The sequence below is a fragment of the Oncorhynchus mykiss genome, chromosome 12 (assembly GCF_057628025.1).
Source record: "Oncorhynchus mykiss isolate SJ-2025 chromosome 12, ASM5762802v1, whole genome shotgun sequence".
NCBI lineage: Eukaryota > Metazoa > Chordata > Actinopteri > Salmoniformes > Salmonidae > Oncorhynchus > Oncorhynchus mykiss.
The window spans coordinates 10,607,544-10,623,265 of NC_143033.1; the positions used below are offsets into that span (position 1 = coordinate 10,607,544).

Sequence of the window (15,722 nt, forward strand, 5' to 3'; positions counted from 1 at the left end):
TGTGGCGGGCAGGGAAGCTAACTGTACAGCGTTTCCTCTAAAACATTGGTGCGCCTGGCTTCCGGGTTATTATTTTATTTAACCTTTATTTAACTAGGCAAGTCAGTTAAGAACAAATTCTTATTTACGACCTCCTAGCAATGACGGTTAAGCAATCAGTGTGTCAAGAGATGGGACAAGACTTGTTACTACCAATTTAGATAAATTAAATTGGCGAGAAAAAGGGGTAAAAAGTAAAAAAAATAATGATAATAATTCTTTGAAATACTAATTATCTATACTTTACTATTGATATTTTTGACAACTTTTACTCCACTACAGTCCTAAAGAAAATAATGTACTTTTTACTCCATACATTTTCGATGACACCCAAAATTACTCGTTACATTTCGAAAGTTTAGCAGGCCAGGACAATTGTCAAATTTACGCACTTTTCAAGAGAACATTCCTGGTCATGCCTACTGCCCCTAATCTGACGGACTCACTAAACACAAATGCTTCGTTGGTAAAATATTGTGTAAATGTTGGAGTGTGCCTCTGGCTACCCGTAATTCAGAAATTAACAAATACAATCGTTCGGTCTGGTTTTCTTAATATAAGGAATGTGAAATCATTTATACTTTTGATACTTAAGTATATTTACAACCAAATACTTTTACTCAAGTAGTATTTTACTGGGTGACTTTCACTTGAGTAGTTCCCTATTAAGGTATCTTTACAGTTGACTCTAGTATGACAATTGGGTACTTTTACCACCACGGAGTATAATTTTGCATTACACAAAATACGACACTGACATAGTCAGAGTAGTTTTAGGGTTGGCTAGATATTCCCGTAATCTGCCACTAGATGGCCAAGTGTTACTGCTGATCGATATTTTGAGTGTAGCAGGTGTTCACGACTAGGGTGAAAGTCCGATTCTGCTCTGTTGCCAATTCATGACGATACTGAGTTGGCTAGAGAGCAGAAACAGACCGGCAACTGGCTATCAATAATCTCACCTAAAGGGTAGCTAGCCTTCTAATTATTATCACACTAGGTGACTGTGCATCTGTTACATTGTCTTTGCCATATCATTGCAGATGCCAGGCTGTAAACCTGGAGTGTGGAGACAGACCTCTAACTCAGACAAGTACATGGGGGCCTAGCCTACCAGTAGGTGCTACTTAATAATTCAACCAGAGAATCTGTTCCTGTGGAGTATTGCTGCTTTGATGTCATCATGATAGAAAGTATTTGGATTCGAAATGGGATGTCTGAGCGCAGCTGTTGTGAAGTTTCACTGTGACGCTCTCCTTTATAGCCTAAATGTCACAAAGACCTGACACTGATATGAACCACAGACATATCTGAACTGCATTCAAACCACTGAAATATCAAATGTCTGAACTGTTCTTCACTGCCCTCAAATGTGGCCAATGAAGAACACAGTATGATAGACAATAAGGCAACATCAAGTTCCACTGTCAAGTTCCCTTTAATACAATTTTCTTCTCCCACATTGTCATATGATTAACACATGGAATTAAACATTTCAGTGACAAGAGTTTAACTGACCACATAATGACAGAGAATACATGTGTCGGCAAAAATACAGGAATCTGAATCATTAATAGGGTACAACTGCATTTATTCAGCAATCTGAACCTATTGAAAGGCACTATGGAGTGGAGTTTAGAGGTTACATTTGTGTCTGTACATCTTTGTACTGACACAATTTACTCATCTCTAGTTACTCTGGCAAAGCACTGGTAATGATATTATGTACTGTAATGGTAAAACAAAGAGCTCAACTCTAATTTTGATTGAGAAATCAATGTGGATATATTCTAGTCTAGACATACCGGTAAAATAATCTAAATAAAACAAAACAAACCTTATATTCCCATACTTTAAAACTTATCTAAAAACAAAACCCATCTCATTCTCATCTGTAACAGCTGCCCACTGTGAAAGACAGATGGACACTGCTACCACAGTAGAGAAAGAAAGTGCAAACTTCAAAGTTAGACTGTCGATCACTGAGGAAAGATCAGACACTGTGGCGATATCAGACACTGTGGCGATATCAGACACTGTGGCGATATCAGACACTGTGGAGATATCAGACACTGTGGAGATATCTGACACTGCATGCCGCCACTCAGTCACAGAGAATCTTCTGCTTTCACTGGGAATGCAGAGTAGACCCTCCCAAGAGCAAAGTCAACTGATCTGCCCAGTCCCCAGTCAGTCAGTAAGGGGGAGACTAAGGCCTATGCTAAAGCCTGTATGAAGGGCCTGTAACATTATAGAATATCTTTGATGCACCACAACAGGTGAACACTGCAGAACCGAAGCCAGAGGTTGAAGCCTTGCGTCAGGCGTCGAACGGCGAGAATAGTACCATGTCTCGTCATGACTTGGCATTTTTGGACCAAGGTCAGGTAGGGTCACCTGGGCTGAAGCCTGTCTTAGGAGCCAATAACAGTGGAGCTCAGGTGACCTCAGAGAGCACCTTGACCCTCACAGCTTTCCTATAGGAGGAGAGATACATACTGTAGAGAATGCAGATCGGTAATACCTTACACATTACCTTCTGCCCCTAGGAAGCTACAACAGGTGGAGGAAAAGGGATACTGTAAAATAAAGTGTTTAAAATGTCATGAATCCCACGTTTAGGTAAGTTATTATGAAAGACAAAAGAGCACTTCAAAATGTTTTAGACTTAGATGTTACTCCCGGTCAGTAAACCCTAGCCAGGTAGTAATGTAATCATTGTTTTGAACACAACCCTTAGACCAAGGTTCCCCAACTCCCTCTTTGTCTACTGTAGTAGAAGTGTTTACTGTAGTAGAAATCTTACAAAAAAAATACCCCCCAAAATACCATTCATTTCAAACCTACGTTTGTATACAATCACGTATGAGTGGGAATACCTTGCAACAGATTTCCAAAATTAAAATCACTTGGAGCTGGTGCAATCAATTTGCTGGTGTTTTCAAAGTGATCGTATACAAATGTAGGTTTGAAATTGTATTTTTGGGGGTATTTTTTTGTAAGATTTGATTTTTTGCAAACAATTCAAAACATACACATACAAACGACATTACACAAACATGAACGATATCACACCTGCCCTGACCCACATGCCCCCCCCCCCCCCCCAGCGCCCGCAATCGCTCTCCGCCACATGGCCTCAAACTGCCTTCGCCCACGCACTTTCAAAATCTAGATGATAAAGCATTTGACCTTGTGCCAACGACAGAGGATTGGTTGATTTCCAGTTAAGTATACACTTTTTGAAGATGACTGACGACAAAGGTATCATCCAACCAGTCGAGTATCTCACTGCACCCTCATGTGCCATGTCTTGAAATATGCAGCCATTCAGAATAAAAGTACATTTACATTGTAATGATTGTTTTAGACAAATATATCGGTTTTGGGCTTCTTGAGATCAATTTTGCAGTCTACAAATGATCTGTAATTATGTTCCGACCCCCTGAACACCCACTCAATAAAAATATTGTCCCGCAGCTGAATCTAGTTGATGATCCTTTGCCCGAGACACGTACCAGGTTGAACCAGGAAACACACATTTTTGTGCCGTTTTAAATAGTTAACTATTTTTGAACCGTGTAGAAGTATGGGGCATTCACTTCTTGATTCACTGGAATTCATCACCTCTGCAGTGCTCTAAGATATTAGATAAGGAGAGCACATCAAGCCACTACCCCTCGGCCCTGGCCCTAAACAGACACGCAGAGCCATCAAAATGTTGGTACGCAAAGTGAAAAAGCATGTGTGAGTTCAGGGTGGCTTCTAAATCATGTGCGTTAGGTAATCTTCCATGCACACACTCAGGCAGCGTTACGAAACTTTAATCAAATGTGTTTTCAACATTATTGAAAAAGTTACTCAAAGTTATTCATTTTAAATTGCACTGCAGTTTGACACACACAAAACACACCCCAATCTAAGTTCACTACTTCCCCAATGATTTGGTGCTTAGTGAATATAAACCTACCCATGCTCTTTTCCACCTCTTTAGCAGTTTGTTGTGTTCCGAGAGGGCACTCCTCCATTGGCTCATATCTCTGGATGGAATACTGTCTTCATCTGGTCATCAGAAACAAAAGTTACTGTATTTAACACTGTTACTGTTTCAGTACGTTTTCTTCCGTTTTGTGCCCAATGAGCATGATGACCCCAGTTCGCTTGATTCAACTGATATTACAGTAGGCAATACTGTGATATCAGTTGAAAACGTACTGTATTTGACAATTGACTACTGTCAAGAGAACTGGGTCATCATGCTTATTAGGCACCAAACGAAAGAAAACGTACTGAAAAAGTTAAAAATTAACACCTGGACTTGCAAACCATTTTCCGTTGTGTGCCCTAATGAACACAACCCTGGTAATGTAAGAGTGTTTACCTGGGGGCGTATTCATTACGCAGATTCTGTTGCAAAACATTTCTTAAACGGAAGCGCATGGAACGAAAACGGGGGAGGGACCTACCTGAATTTTTCCAATAGAAACTCAATTTGTTTTGTTGCAAAATGCAACGTTTAGCTAATGATTACACCCCTGTCCTTGTTAATAAGATTTGCGTTGACATTGATTTTCTAGAACCTACTGCATCATTTGACAAGGACTCATTCATGGGATTCGTTCAACATGCAGGCAGGAGCTTATGGAGAGAGAAGAGAACAATATAAAAGGTGTAGCTATCCCGACCATCTATGATCACTACCTCTACTGAGGATGTTGAGGTCCACTTTAGATGTGTCATTTCCTGCTCTGGACGCAGCGACACATTGGTAGCTGGAGTCCTTGACCAGGGCCCTCTCTCTCACCCAGCTGCTCACCAGCACCTCTCCATGGGGGTCCCCCCGGACCAAGGGGTGGCGGTACTCTGTGATGGGCGTCTCCAGGTGGGCCCCGTTCACCTGCCAGTGAATTTGGAGATCACTGGGACCTGAGGGACATAATGGGACTTCATATGGACTTTGGATGGAGAGCGTCTATTGTGAACATGCTTTTTAGTCGAGGGCTTCAACTCTGTCCAGGAAACCGTCCCCGTTTCTCCAGCTAAGCTCCTTAGCCACTTAATAAAGAGCAACGCTATAGTACTGACATACTATTCTGATTCACAGTGTTTCAGCCCAAACTGAGAGGAAGTAGATCAATTAAATTCTGCTTTACTGAAGGTTTGATTCCCGTAAACCAGGTGTGTGCTTTGGCACATTAAAATTGCTGTCGAGGAACGTCAATTCTAAGCTCTCACACCAAACAAACTCCTTGGTTCACGATCATAGAAATACCTGACAGATCTAACTCTAACAGATCCTCAGCACAGAAAGGACTTATCATTCTGCACATAATTTGCACAGTTTTCAGATTCTAATATGGTAGCATATATTAGCATGAACCACTTCATTCTAAATACTGCCTAGGATCAAGTGTGCAGATTTGAGTCCAAATAGATGTGCTCCTGTTGTGCGTCAGCATATTTTAAAAACATTCAATCGTGATTGAGGGGAAACGTAATTTGTGGTGAGGTGAATGACTTGTGCAATGTTCTCCGATGGCCTTTTCATTCGTTTTCAAAAGATCACATTCAGTCAATTCGTTTTTTCAATGTATGCAATTTTAATCTTTCAAAAAAAGGTCATAAAGACTAAAACTTTTAATAAATCAGAAGCTCGTCTTCCTACATTTCCTGTCCGTCTGTATAAAAGTAACCTAGTTAGCTTGGTTTGCACATGTTAGCATTATGACAGTTAAACCAGTAGGCTAAATGTTCAAAACATTTGAAATCAGGATGTATTAAAACCCCCCATACGAACAGTAGCCCCAGAATGCCTATGGATATACGAACATCTTCAAAAAGTATATTCCATATATACACAAATATATACACTGTACAGGCACAAGTTCTAGTTTTAGAAACTCAGTAATTGACAGAGCTTAAAAAGTACCAAAAACAGTCTTTTGTTCTTATAAAGACCTCTCTCGCCTCGTTTCAAATTAAATATCTGTCTCAGATTTCCCAATAACACAATATACAAAATGGTGCAAGTTTATATATATATATATAAAAAATGGAACTAAAACCTTTGAGACAACTTGCTCAATCAAATACATATTTCAGTGAGCTGATCTACTGTACCTTAACACAAAAACATCTAACTTTTCATCACATTATTGTACCGTCACCTATAACATTTAAAAGGGGTCAGAATAACGCATGGCTCAAGGAACACACTTGTTTTGAGGATGTGAACACATCCCAGGTTAGGGTAGAAAGGTAGGTAGGTATGTAGGGGGTTGGTTGATGTGTGTCTGAAGGGAGAAGGCCACATGCAAGGTGTGGAGTGAGAGAGAGACACACACATAGGTCACAACAGGCACCACTCACCCAAGGCCAGACAGAAGAGCAGGAAGGCCTCCTGAGCCTGAACCCCCCAAGCCTGGTCTTGGAGGGATGGGGGCAGCAGGCATACCCCTAACCCCTCAGAGGAGGTGGAGGAAGGAGGGAGAGAGGGACTACTTCCCGAGGTGGACAGGGATGAGGAAGTGTCAACAGGAGAGAGAGGAGGAACAGCAGAGGAGGCGGCTGTGAGGGAGAGAGGGAGGAGGTGGGGAGAGCCGAAGGAGAGAAAGGAGAGTTCTCTAAGGACAACAGCCAGGCAGTAAGATAAATGTGTGAAACAGACAGACACAGGAGGGGAGGCTATAGGTCTAACTATTAAAAGAGGCCTTGTGAACCAATACATCCATAGAAATTCAAAAACAACATTACTACACTGAAATAAAATGAGAACATACAAGTCGGACAGTTATTACTAAATAATCATCTTTAAAAGAGTAAAACGTAAAGCTTCATTCAATAAAAAAAAACATCTGATTACTTCCAGTGCCAATGTTCTAAGGACAAAGAAAACAAATGCTTTATAATATTTCACCTTTTCATTTTACAAAGCTTCATTAGAGAAGCTTAATGTACATACTGACATGACCAGTGGGGAAAACTAACCAACACAGGTTAATATGGAGGAAGCTCATGTCTAGTAAATATGACCCCAGAGTTCACGTGTCTTCGTACCATTGGAATTGTGGATTCACAGGAGATGACGGGAGACAAGAGTTAGAATAGAGCCGTGTAGCTCTGGAGAGGTCTGTGATCTTCAGACAGCAGTGGTTTGAGTGTCCAGCATTTCCCGTCGTCGTCATCTAGTGAGTCACGTTCACTCACTTCAGCATTTTCCCCGTATAAAAACAGGATTACCAAAACCACGTCCTCCTTTCATAAAAACAGCTGATGATGCCTCATAGGCTTAATCTTTAAAATTGTCCTTGACAAACATGTAAGGAATGAGACTAGATTTAAGTGATAATGCCCTCAAACCGGTGTTCGGAGGATATATTGGCACGGGTGTTGTTAGGCCCGAGACAAAGTCGAAAACTGTGCCAATATATCCTCCGATCCCCGGCTTGAGGGCATTATCACTTTTATACAACGGGTTACCAACACATTCAAATAATGATTTACATATTTTTATTAAAAACATTATTTGGATGAATCTATTCATACCATTTCATCCTCTCACAAAATATAGTCCCGACACAAATCTAGGGTTGCTATCCAAGCCGGCTGGTCGTTTGTTCTATTGGTTTCGGTTGCCAGAGACGCGACCCAGTCGTTCGTTGTAAATGTTCTACTGGCTGGCAACGTTTTTATCCTTTGCTTGCTAGCTAGCTAGCTGGCTGGCTGGCTAACTTAGTCACGTCAAAGAGTGCAGCCAGAATAACAACAAAGTAGCTGCATTTGCTTACGCCGTTTTCTAGTGACATTTGTGTATACATCCGGATACATCCATAAAAATGAGCTAATGAGGCACGATTTCACCTGGCATAGAAATGTGCTCTCTCGTCAGGACACTGAGGAGCTAGTCAACAACACAGCTAACACAATCACTTCAAACTGAAGCTGGAAAGACTGCAAATTAGCTGCACTTCATTTAGTTCTGTTTTCTATTTACGTTTCTTTGTATACAATCCATAAAAATGACGCGGATTCATGATTTTGACTGGCTGAGAAAAGCTGCCTGCCTGTCTCATCCCGACACATTCATTACTATGGGACAGCTGAAGATCGAATGTCAATACTGAAACAGTGTTGCAAATGTCAGAGAGAGACAAGACTACTGAAAACCAATTGCTAGTCTTAAAGAAATGGTAGATTATGTCGAGATGCTTTTTATAGTAGCTGGGCTGATGAAACAGTGGATTGAACAGAGTAAATGGGCAATTCAACGTTATAGCTTTAGCCAGTGGTAACTTGTGGAATAGACACCGGTTGGAATGTAGTTTTAATCAATCATCGTCCAGGATTAGACCCACCCATTGTATAAATATCTATAGATCTCATATCAGTCATACCACACCTTTTCTATCAGTCAGTCACTGGCCACCAGTGGTTGTCTGTTTATCGACATAGCTTTTTCTAACCACCACCAGAGAACAAGGCATAGAGCGAACTAACAAACAGTCCCTGAGAATTTACAGATTGTCCTAGAGGTTCTAGAGGAGATTGTCCTAGAGGTTCTAGATGAGATGGTACTATAGGTTCTAGAGGAGATCGTCATAGAGGTTCTAGAGGAGATGGTACTATAGGTTCTAGAGGAGATCGTCCTAGAGGTTCTAGAGGAGATGGTACTATAGGTTCTAGAGGAGATCGCCCTATAGGTTCTAGAGGAGATCTCCCTAGAGGTTCTAGAGGAGATCGCCCTAGAGGTTCTAGAGGAGATCGTCCTAGAGATTCTAGAGGAGATCGTCCTAGAGATTCTAGAGGAGATCGTCCTAGAGGAGATCGTCCTAGAGGTTCTAGAGGAGATTGTCCTAGAGGTTCTAGAGGAGATGGTACTATAGGTTCTAGAGGAGATCGTCCTAGAGGTTCTAGAGGAGATGGTACTATAAGTTGAGATGGAAAGCAGCTGACCTACTACGTCAAATAGCCTTATTTCACTGAATATTCAGAAAAAAACAACAAACAAGTTATGTTTTAACAGCCTTAGAAGAAGAAGTTCAAGCTATGTTTTAACAGCCTTAGAAGAAGAAGCTCCCATGTTATGTTTTAACAGCCTTAGAAGAAGAAGCTCCCCGCATTGTACAAAAAAATAACTAACAAAGGCTCCAATTTGGAAAACAAGTTAACTTACCAATTTGGTAAACAATGTTTCCAATTTGGAATAAAAATCAGCGTTTCTTGCTGGAAAAATGCAGAGCGAGATGGTTACTGGTTTGCACAGAGATTAGGCTATGATTTTAATATTTAGTTAGTAGGCCCTACATTTGATTGATCTTGGGGTAGCCAGAGTGAGTAAGAGAATCTCTGAAGGCAAGCGGGATGTGTGACTTGACCTCCTAATAACTGAAGTAATCTGCCTCCGTCTGTCCTTCTGAAAGAGAGGTGGCCACTGAGCTTATGTATAACACACAGGTTTGTATGTATAGGCCCACTGTGGAGAGAGCCAGCAAGGGAGAAGACCCCTATAAATAACAAGCCTTCATATTTCTTGCACTAGTAAAAAGAGAAGCTGAGATGTGCATCTTTTAGTACGGTGATGCTTCTTGATCTGCGTCTGCATATTCAATAGGCTGAGAGTCACAGTCCACGTCAAAGGGCTTCTCTTTAGAAGGACTGTCTTCTCCCCCGTAGCTGCGAGAGGGGACCTTGCCGTTGCTACACTCTGGCTCGGTCTCATAGCCGGTGTCCCTCAGGGCTCGGAGCTGTACCCCGTTCTGAGTCAGGCGGATCTGATCCTTTACGTCCAGCTTGTCTACTGTGACGGGCTCCATGAGGCCGGCCTCGCAGGCTAAATACTCAGGTTGGGGCTTCTTCTGGCTTCCCAGCAGAGCCGCACGAAGACGAAGACACGGCCCCGGTAGGTACTGCATGTAACAGTTGTAGACCAGGGCAGCCAGGAAGAGGAGGAAGAACAGGAGGAAGAGGAAGAGGAAAGTACTGCTGTTGTCGTGTTGGAGGTACTCTGTCGCAGGGTCCCGGGTCTCTGGGAGCGGGAGGGCGCTGGAGCTGGGGGGAAGGAGCTTGGGCTGGAGCCTGGCGGTGTTGCTGCTGCTGGGGGGCGTGGTTAGTGATGACGAGGCGCTGTGAGTGGGTGGTGGTGAGGTGGGGGCGGTGGAGCTGGGAGGGGCTGAAGTTAGTGGGAGGGGTCTCACGGTGTTACCGTTATTACCTTCAGTGGCAGCGGTGGACTGGTGGTGGGGGTGAGCAGAGCTGAGGGTGCTGGCGGTCTGAGGGGGGTGGCCTCGTGGTGATGGCCTCCTGGGGACATCCAGGTCTAGGACATACCCAGCCAGGAGGCGGCTGAAGTTCTTCCCTGCAACAGGGGCCCACTCCAGTGACCAGCACTCGTACAGGCCGTGGTCCTCTGGGGCCACGCTGTAAATGAGCAGACCCGTCTCACCCATCAGGTGGAACTTGGAGGCCTCGGTCATGGTGCTGCTGTTCTGCTTCCAGACCACCACGGCCAGGTTGGACTGAACCAGGCATGGCAGCTCAGCCGAGCTCCCTGGTTTAACTGTCACCCGCTGGTAGTTCTCCACGGAGAGCCCTGGCGCTGTGAGGAGAGGAGAGGAGTTTACTCTCTGAAGAGAGGGCTGGTGTTACTAGATCTGTCCTGAACATCCTTGCTGTGTTTAATGTGAAATCTCTGGTAAGTAAGATGCTTATATAGCAATTAAACTCGGAACTAAAGCGATATAAAGACATTCCTAAATGAGTGTATTTGTTTACTGTTAGCACTGCAGCCCGTCTCTCTGCCAATAGCTAGTCAGTATGCAGAGACTTGGGTCACGTTAAAATGCAGAGGTTACAGACCTGAGGGACACTTGTCTGCATCACCGTTAAGGCTCTGGATCAAGTTCCTGAAAAACAAAACAGAACTGACATTAGGTAGACATACATCAGGGTTGACACTTTCAGGCTTGTCGTTGGAGAAACAGGATGGACTGGGTTACACCGAGGCAGGAGAAACACGTAGGTTTTGCATTGTGCTGATAATCCTATAAAAAGGAGTGTTACCGGTGCGTGAGGCCCTGGGTGTGGAAGATGTTGACACAGGTGGAAGAGTCTGGATCCCAGGCACAGTAAGGGTCCCGGGTCAAGATACAGTCTGAACAGGATGGGTACTTGTCACAGAACGCAGTAGGAGACTGCACCACGCCCGAGTCTGAGCCAGCGTACAGGGACCTCGTCTGTGAACACAGCCACACACATAGGTCTGTGATGGTAGCTGAATACCATGTAACTGACTTATGGCTGAAAACAGCCATGAAAATAAAATAACTATCAAATACATTTAAAATAGGCCTACATTCATTTTGGGGTACTTATTTAATAATTAACTGCATTTTCATGTTGATAAACTTCACCTAATAGCGGGAGTGTTTACTAATGATTATAACTTAGTCCAGCAGCTAATCCGCTAGTTGAGCGGGGGCTGTCTAAGCGCTGGCCTATAGGCTATGGCACTTCAGTACATTCTTTTTATTACAGTGCGTTGCGAAAGTATTCGGCCTCCTTGAATTTTGCGACCTTTTGGCACATTTCAGGCTTCAAACATAAAGATATAAAACTGTATTTTTTTGTGAAGAATCAACAACAAGTGGGACACAATCATGAAGTGGAACGACATTTATTGGATATTTCAAACTTTTTTAACAAATCAAAAACTGAAAAATTGGGTGTGCAAAATTATTCAGCCCCCTTAAGTTAATACTTTGTAGCGCCACCTTTTGCTGCGATTACAGCTGTAAGTCGCTTGGGGTATGTCTATCAGTTTTGCACATCGAGAGACTGACATTTTTTCCCATTCCTCCTTGCAAAACAGCTCGAGCTCAGTGAGGTTGGATGGAGAGCATTTGTGAACAGCAGTTTTCAGTTCTTTCCACAGATTCTCGATTGGATTCAGGTCTGGACTTTGACTTGGCCATTCTAACACCTGGATATGTTTATTTTTGAACCATTCCATTGTAGACTTTGCTTTATGTTTTGGATCATTGTCTTATTGGAAGACAAATCTCCGTCCCAGTCTCAGGTCTTTTGCAGACTCCATCAGGTTTTCTTCCAGAATGGTCCTGTATTTGGCTCCATCCATCTTCCCATCAATTTTAACCATCTTCCCTGTCCCTGCTGAAGAAAAGCAGGCCCAAACCATGATGCTGCCACCACCATGTTTGACAGTGGGCATGGTGTGTTCAGGGTGATGAGCTGTGTTGCTTTTACGCCAAACATAACGTTTTGCATTGTTGCCAAAAAGTTCAATTTTGGTTTCATCTGACCAGAGCACCTTCTTCCACATGTTTGGTGTGTCTCCCAGGTGGCTTGTGGCAAACTTTAAACAACACTTTTTATGGATATCTTTAAGAAATGTCTTTCTTCTTGCCACTCTTCCATAAAGGCCAGATTTGTGCAATATACGACTGATTGTTGTCCTATGGACAGAGTCTTCCACCTCAGCTGTAGATCTCTGCAGTTCATCCAGAGTGATCATGGGCCTCTTGGCTGCATCTCTGATCAGTCTTCTCCTTGTATGAGCTGAAAGTTTAGAGGGACGGCCAGGTCTTGGTAGATTTGCAGTGGTCTGATACGCCTTCCATTTCCATATTATCGCTTGCATAGTGCTCCTTGGGATGTTTAAAGCTTGGGAAATCTTTTTGTATCCAAATCCGGCTTTAAACTTCTTCACAACAGTATCTCGGACCTGCCTGGTGTGTTCCTTGTTCTTCATGATGCTCTCTGCGCTTTTAACGGACCTCTGAGACTATCACAGTGCAGGTGCATTTATACAGAGACTTGATTACACACAGGTGGATTGTATTTATCATCATTAGTCATTTAGGTCAACATTGGATCATTCAGAGATCCTCACTGAACTTCTGGAGAGAGTTTGCTGCACTGAAAGTAAAGGAGCTGAATAATTTTGCACGCCCAATTTTTCAGTTTTTGAGTTGTTAAAAAAGTTTGAAATATCCAATAAAAGTCGTTCCACTTCATGATTGTGTCCCACTTGTTGTTGATTCTTCACAAAAAAATTGTTTTATATCTTTATGTTTGAAGCCTGAAATGTGGCAAAAGGTCGCAAAGTTCAAGGGGGCCGAATACTTTAGTAAGGCACTGTATATACGTGTACTTCCTTTTATACAAGGCACATTTTCATTGCTTGCTAGTAAATACAATATAGTGCGACTATTCATTAACTATTCAACAGCAGTCAACATGGTTGTTCTGGCTCTGAGGCCTATAATGTGTCAATCATCTCCAACCTGGCATGGAATAATTCGACAAGGAATCTTTTTTTTCCACATAGCCTATTTATCAGTGTTGATTAGTCTATGAACATGTTGCCTTTATTTGTTTCCATTTTAATATTGTTACAGTTCAACTTCATACTATTGCATTGTGGTCTCTCTCACCTTCATCCTTTCCTCGTCAATTCATTATCTTATATACTACTTTCAGAAAGCTTAAAGTAGGCCTAGATTTTTGAAAACGTTTTCATGAAAAAAATGATATTTGCTTGAGTCTGACATACGCTGGTGGCTTTGATTGATGGGTGCTTTTACGTGTGTGTGTGTGTGTGTGTGTGTGAGAGAGTTCTCTGATTCTCTCTATAGGCTTATGTCCACTCAGAAAGTTTCCTAAAGTAGCCTGTCTGGACTCAATCTCTCTAATACAAATCAAACGCTCCCGTCATGATTTTTAAATGACACATTTCAGTTAAAGGCCCTTTCTCACAAAGTCTGTCATTTTCAAATCGAATAATTAGTAAAAAAAAAAATAATCTATACGAGCACGTCTGTTCACACCAGTTGCAAAATATCGTCCTGCCACACACTTCATTATTTTTTCGTTACATATTTCTTTCATTCGATAATAAGCTGTTGACCAATTGAATTGTTATCTGGGACACTGCCACTGACAGGCTGCACAATTCACCTTGTGTGAATTAATGTCAGTTTTTTTACGTTTGCAATGCATCAGTGCAGCAAGGTATCAATTTAGCCAATGTAAACACATCACACCAGAGCTAGGCTACACGTCACTCTCGCCATTCAAACCCCCTATGCCAGTTCATTGCCAACCTTGTACTGTCGCCTATTTTGTAGCCATTCAGCAAGCAAGAGGATCGATCGATGCTTCTCTCCTTGAATAGACCTAGGCCTATTCGTTTTAAACTCTATACACTGAACAAAAATAGAAACACAACACGTAAAGTGTTGGTCCCGTGTTTCATGAGCTGAAATAAAAAGACCCCAGAAATGTTCCATATGCGTAAAAATCTTATTTCTCTCAAATGTTGTTTACATCCCTGTTAGCAAGCATTTCTCCTTCGCCAAGATAATCCATCCACCTGACAGGTGTGGCATATCAAGAAGCTGATTCAACAGCATGATAATTACACAGGTGCACCTTGTGCCGGGGACAATAAAAGGCCACTCTAAAATGTGCAGTTCTGTCACACAACGCCACAGATGTCTCAAGTTGAGGGAGCGTGCAATTGGCATGCTGACTGCAGGAATGTCCAACAGAGCTGTTGCCAGAGAACTGAATGTTCATTTCTCTACCATAAGCCGTCTCCAACGTCGTTTTAGAGAATTTGGCAGTACGGCCAACCGGCCTCTCAACTTCAGACCACGTGTATGGTGTCGTGTGGGCGAGTGGTTTGCTGACATCAACGTTGTGAACAGAGTGCCCCATGGTGGCAGTAGGGTTATGGTATGGGGCAGGCATTAGCTAAGGACAATGAACACGATGGCAATTTGAATGCACAGAGATACCGTGACGAGATCCTGAGGCCCACTGTCGTGCCATTCATCCGTCGCCATCACCTCATGCTTCAGCATGATAATGAACAAGGATTTGTACACAATTCCTGGAAGCTGGAGATGTCACAGTTCTTCCATGGCCGGCATATTCACCAGACATGTCCCCCATTGAGCATGGGACGGCAGGGTAGCCTAGTGGTTAGAGCGTTCGACTAGTAACCGGAAGGTTGCAAGTTCAAACCCTGACAAGGTGACATCTGTCATTCTGCCCCTGAACAGGCAGTTAACCCACTGTTCCTAGGCCGTCATTGAAAATAAGAATTTGTTCTTAACTGACTTGCCTAGTTCAATAAAAATATAAAAAAAGAAACATTTTTTGGGATGCTCTGGATTGACTTGTACGACAGCGTGTTCCAGTTCCCGCTAATATCCAGTGACTATTTATATTGTATTTAGATGGGGGGGGTCTGCACAGGAGGCCTTATGCCTTATCATTGTAAATAATAATTTGTTCTTAACTGACTGCCTTAGTTAAATAAAAAGGTTAAATATTATTATATTTATTTGTTTAAAGCAGTGTTGGGGAAGTTATGTGAATTGTTAGGAAAAGTGGGGGCAAAAACAAACGGACTTGGTGTGAATAGTTTAAAATCTGTATTCTTTCAGAATTCCTCTCCAATCTTACAAGTCTTCATTTGTATACTAGACTAATATTTATAGGTAATAACTTGAATAATAAGAATGAAATGCTACTGATAATAGAGAAGTGTGTAACGGTAGTGAAGTTGCAGAGAAAAGCCACGTGTTTCTTTTGAGTCTGATACGCGCCAACTACAGTAACCTCAAATTCCAAGACGTTACAGACACACTAAAGAAAGT

At 42.4% G+C, this 15,722-nt stretch overlaps 1 protein-coding gene across 16 annotated transcripts in view; it reads right to left on the minus strand.

Annotated features, from left to right (window-relative positions):
* Positions 1-1,458: 1,458 nt before the first annotated feature.
* The window catches only part of sema4d (sema domain, immunoglobulin domain (Ig), transmembrane domain (TM) and short cytoplasmic domain, (semaphorin) 4D), a 74,976-nt gene continuing 60,712 nt past the window's right edge, over positions 1,459-15,722 (minus strand). For 8 of the 16 annotated variants that reach the window (XM_090191448.1, XM_090191445.1, XM_090191450.1 and 5 more), the window contains 3 exons: positions 11,098-11,270; positions 10,894-10,940; positions 9,286-10,633 (listed from right to left, as the gene is read on the minus strand). In XM_090191448.1, the coding sequence (XP_090047574.1) occupies positions 9,606-10,633; positions 10,894-10,940; positions 11,098-11,270 (1,248 nt within the window). In that variant the 3' untranslated portion in view covers positions 9,286-9,605. Of the gene's footprint in view, positions 2,517-4,009; positions 4,102-4,740; positions 4,966-6,408; positions 6,607-9,285; positions 10,634-10,893; positions 10,941-11,097; positions 11,271-15,722 lie in introns of those variants that run through there. The other 8 variants (XM_036936870.2, XM_036936865.2, XM_036936873.2 and 5 more) reach the window with 2 other exon arrangements.